Here is a 5,000-nt window from a genome sequence, read left to right as displayed (position 1 = left end):
AACGTGTGCCTGCCTATTTAATAATAATTCCATTTAAAAAGTTAGACTAAATGAAGTAAATCTACATATTTTTGAATTCCTACAGCAATGATGGGCAATTTGATGTAGCGCTGTATGTGAACGTACTGGTCAGCTACACAGGAGAGGTGTCCTGGCTCCCTCCAGCCATCTATCGAAGCTCATGCTCTATAGAGGTAACATTAGCCGTTAGCCTAGCAGCTAACGCTAATACTCCAAGAGGTCAAAGTGCATAATACAGATGATGCAGTGGAATTTTGTTACGAATTGGGCAAATGTAGTATGATGTTTTGAATGTATTTTCATTTCCATTAGCAGTTATCAGTGAATGCTAGAACTTCCCAGGTTCAATGGAATATGATTTGTTATCGGATTGTTTTATGACACATTAAAACTATGTTAGCATCCAACATTGTCTTTCTGCTTGCATTAGGAAGGCCTTAGGCTCTGAAAAATCCCCTGGAGACAATGTATACTGATGTATACTGGTGCAATGCAAACAAATAAACCTGAATATGAATTGAATTAATTATCTAAATGAAACAACATTTGATTTAATTTTCATTTATTTATTTGTAAGGACAACAGACATTATTCAACATTTCTGTAAATGTGGCAGTGTTAGTCAGCTGGATCATTTTCAACTGCAGTCCTTTGTCAATCTGTTCCTCAGCAATATTCTCTATCACAGAACGTGGCCCTCTGCATTAATAACGGCACTTCTCTCCCGCAGGTCGCCTACTTCCCATTCGACTGGCAAAACTGCACCATGGTTTTCCGCTCATACACATACGACTCGTCGGAAGTGGACTTGCAGTACGGACTGGACGAGAATGGCGATGAGATTCATGAGGCGGTTATTGATGAGAACGCTTTCACAGGTCAGTATTGACATTGACATTGGGTTGTGTACGATCTCAGCCTAATGTCGCTATTGTTGAGATTAAGTATGTGAGCTCATAACATGATCTCTCTGTTGTGTATGTGAACTCATAGTCTGATGTCTATTGCTTAAGTATGTGAACTCATAGCCTGATGTCTGTTGCTTAAGTATGTGAACTCATAGCATGAAAATCATAACCTCACACAGCATACTTCACAGGATTAAAAAAAAACAACAACATATTTTTGGCCATTTATCTTATTTTTACCTAAATTCAGCCTTGAAGGAAACACAGGAGAGCTAGGAAGAAGCATGCAGAGGTCCAGAAATCAGGGAAGTCGTGTAGTTTAATGTTTGTTTGTTTTGTTTGAAGTTATCCTTGCTTGCTGTGAGGCAAGGGTTGAATGTGGTCCAATGTTGCAAGGTCGCCTTGTTTGGACAGGGAGCCTCAGAAGGGTAGGTTCCGGTAGCCTAGTTTAAGGGCAAGAGTTTATTTGTGTGTGCGTCGACTGAAGAACCCTGTATTTCATGTTTGGACTGTGATGCTTCCTGGATCTCGCTGTTTGCTGATGGACATAAATAAATCGCTATATTTTTGTAATGAACTGCTGTCTCCTGCCGCCTCCTTCCCTGCACACCACCTAATCCAGTGGCGCACCTCCCTCAACGTGAGGTGGCCGCCTCACTTTCTCACAAGTACCAACCACAGTGTAATTTCAATACATATTCATTGTAAAACATGATGGTGTACTATATACCCATATCCTCTCTCACTGATGAGATATCTAAAACATAATATTGTTCTATTATATATCAGTAACCTCTCTCAGTGATGACATATTTTTGTCAGGTTTTGTGACCTCGTGTTCTCCAGTAGGTCATCCTTTCATGTTCCGCTGTATATCTCCAGAGAACGGAGAGTGGCAGATTTGTCACCGTCCGTCGCGTAAGAACGTGGGGGACGAGCTGTACGAGGACATCACCTTCTACCTGATCATCGAGCGCAAGCCGCTCTTCTACATCATCAACATCATCGTGCCCTGCATCCTCACCAGCGTGCTGGCCATATTTGTGTTCTACCTGCCACCTGGAGCAGGTGACCTACGCCGCCAACACACACGCACACACACACACACACACACACACACACACACACACACAGACTCCCAAATGCTTGTGGAATCACAGCAGGTCTCTCTCTCTCTTTCTCTTTTTATCTCTCTCTCTCTCTCTGTCTCTCACAGAGTGTAGTATGTATGTGTACTGTATTTGTGCACGTGTGTTTTTGTATGTTTTCTCTCTCTTTCCCTCTGTCTCTTAATATCTGTCTAATAGTACCGTCAATACACGTTTTTTATATATATATATACTGTATACACTGTCCTGTAGTTTATACACAATGCAGCTACTGTAGCACACAAGAGGTCAGTGTGTGTGTTCTCTAATGGGGTGTTTGTCACAGGGGAGAAGATGACCTTGTCCATCTCCGTCCTCATCGCCCTGACTGTGTTCATGCTTCTGCTGGCGGACAAAGTCCCCGAGACGTCGCTGGCCATCCCCATCATCGTCAACTACGTCATGTTCACCATGATCCTCGTCACCTTTTCCGTCATCCTCAGCGTGGTGGTGCTCAACCTCCACCACCGCACTCCCAGCACTCACCACATGCCTATGTGGGTGCGCAAGGTATGTGTCTGAAGTGTGTGTGTGTGTGTGTGTGTGTGTGTGTGATAGTCACGTTTACAGTCATCCTCAGCATGGTAGTACTCACCACACACCACATGCCATTGTAGGTGCTCATGGTGAGCAGTTTGTGTGTGTCTGTGTGTGTGTCTCTCTCTCTTTCCTGTCACAAATTATTTCCCAGCACATACCACGTGTTGCTGTGAGTGCTTCAGGTAAGAATAGAGCACTGAGTGAATCTGTGTGTGTGTGTGTGTGTGAGTGTCTCTCACGTCTCCGTCATCCTGACTTTTTGCCAACACACACACATACACACCACCACATGTCCACCACAAGTTTATCATTCCAGTATCTCACCCAAATCCCAGGTCTTCATCAACTTCCTGCCCAAGTATATTGGCATGCAGAGGCCACACCCAGAAGAGCCTCCAGAGGAGGAGGGGCCACATGATGACACGCCCCTCCGTCACATACGGCTGGAGAGCCGCAGGCCGGGTGGGGAGTACTTTGTCCGTAAAATCGACCCGGCGCTAGTCATGCCCTGGAAAGGAAGGTAAGACCACGACCTAAAGGTGTGTAGCGTTTTCTAGTCTTCTTTAGTATGTCTTGAACACCTTTAAACCTCAAAAAAATCCACATGGCACATTCTGAATGAATATATATATATATAGAAATAGAATATATACTTTTTTGATCCCGTGAGGGAAATTCAGTTCTCTGCATTTAACCCAATTTAATCGAATTAGTGAACACACAGCACACAGTGAACACACAGTGAGGTGAATCACACAACCCAGAGCAGTGAGCTGCCTGCTCGGGGAGCAGTGAGGGGTTAGGTGCCTTGCTCAAGGGCACTTCAGCCTTGGACTGGGATTGAACCGGCAACCCTCAGGTTACAAGCCCAAAACCCTAACCAGTAGGCCATGGCTGTATATATACTGTATATGAATATAACTATTCACATTCACATAGTAAATATTCTAAAATGATGACAGTATGCAACAATGTAATATAGACGTTTCCACATAAAATCATGATGCCGATTAATCAGGTACAAAAGTAAATAAATAAATAGATAAATACAGTTTTAAATCAATTATTTTTTTAGGAAAGCACAGATGGCATCCGTCTTTACATAAATAAATAGATAAATAAATACAGTAAGAGTGTACCGTCACACCGGTGTGTTTGGAATGTTGGAAAATTAACATTCTAAAGAATATCTGGGTTCATTGAATTCTACATAGAATTTTAGAACGTTGAATGGAATCTTGTGTTAGAATGTTCAAAACCCACCCTTTTAAAGGTTAAATAAATTAATGACTTTTTAAAACAAGCACAGATGGCATGCATCTTTGTACGGTAGCTAAACGGTTGGTATGGCACGGGCCTGTTTTCAACTTTTATTGGCAGACATTGCAGGAATCTGACACCAGGCTGTGGGAAACACTCTTATACCAAACAAGGGAAACACGTCTCACCTTCAAGTTTTACTGGCATGTAACGGCTGCCCAATCATAATCCATAGAATTCAGGATCTTTGACATATCTTTCAAGGTCTAAGCTTTAGTCTTTGTGAATTTGGATTACTGTAATTCCATGTTTGACTTCATGGCATCCATGTTGTTGTCTGTTTATATGCGTGTTAGGTGGCCTCATAAGAAGTCCTACTTAGCCAGTAAATCCTACCTGGGTATTATCGCAGATTAAAGTTATAGAATAGAAGTATTTTGATAGCCTTCCAAAGAGATTTGAGCCTTTCCCATAAAGGCGCATCATAAACTATGTGCTAGTGCATGTGTATTTCTGTGTATGTTTGTGTGTGTGTGTGTGTGTGTGTGTGTGAGTTTGTGTGTGTATACGTGTGTGTGTGTGTGTGTTTGTGTGTGTGTGTTTGTGTGTATACATGTGTGTGTGTGTGTGTGTGTGTGTGTATACGTGTGTGGGTTTATGAGTGAGTGTGTGTGTGTGTGTGTGTGTGTGTGTGTGTGTGTGTGTGTGTGTGTGTATACGCGTGTGAGTGTGTGTGTACGCCTGTCTGCCAGTTTAATTTGCCAGCATGTGATGTGCCAGTGCAGTGGGTATCCTCCTGTAGACCCCTCCCCCACTCCCAGCCCCCTGCGTCCGTCCTGTTGCGGCTCATAGAGCGGCATCTGTGGGTCCGCGCTCGCGGGCATCTCTCCTGCCCAAGCAAGGGCATCTGCTTCAGCCCGTGCTAAGTCTGGGGTGCCCGCGCGGCCGCGCCAGTCGCCGGGCCCCTAAGCCTCTGTTTAGCTTGGGCATTAGCGGCTAATCCTAGCCCCGGGGCAAATAAAAGAGAGGGGGCAGAATGTGAGAGGGCAAGAAGAACAGAGGGGGGACCCACCGTGAATCAGCAAGGGGAAATGCATCGGGAGGGAATAGCATAGGAGGTGGA

The 5,000-nt window shown here is 44.0% G+C and overlaps 1 protein-coding gene across 1 annotated transcript in view; it reads left to right on the top strand.

Annotated features, from left to right (window-relative positions):
* Positions 1 to 5,000, top strand: part of chrnb1l (cholinergic receptor, nicotinic, beta 1 (muscle) like) — a 19,184-nt gene that overhangs the window by 9,518 nt on the left and 4,666 nt on the right. Inside the window, exons 5-9 of the mRNA XM_062516366.1 lie at positions 86 to 194; positions 752 to 899; positions 1,812 to 1,997; positions 2,364 to 2,587; positions 2,953 to 3,137. Of these exons, the coding sequence (XP_062372350.1) occupies positions 86 to 194; positions 752 to 899; positions 1,812 to 1,997; positions 2,364 to 2,587; positions 2,953 to 3,137 (852 nt within the window). The remainder of the gene's footprint in view (positions 1 to 85; positions 195 to 751; positions 900 to 1,811; positions 1,998 to 2,363; positions 2,588 to 2,952; positions 3,138 to 5,000) is intronic.

The sequence above is a fragment of the Sardina pilchardus genome, chromosome 16, assembly GCF_963854185.1.
Source record: "Sardina pilchardus chromosome 16, fSarPil1.1, whole genome shotgun sequence".
In the NCBI taxonomy this organism is placed as follows: Eukaryota; Metazoa; Chordata; class Actinopteri; order Clupeiformes; family Clupeidae; genus Sardina; species Sardina pilchardus.
The sequence above is the reverse complement of the archived record's forward strand: the minus strand, read 5'-3'. Positions and strand labels throughout refer to the sequence as shown.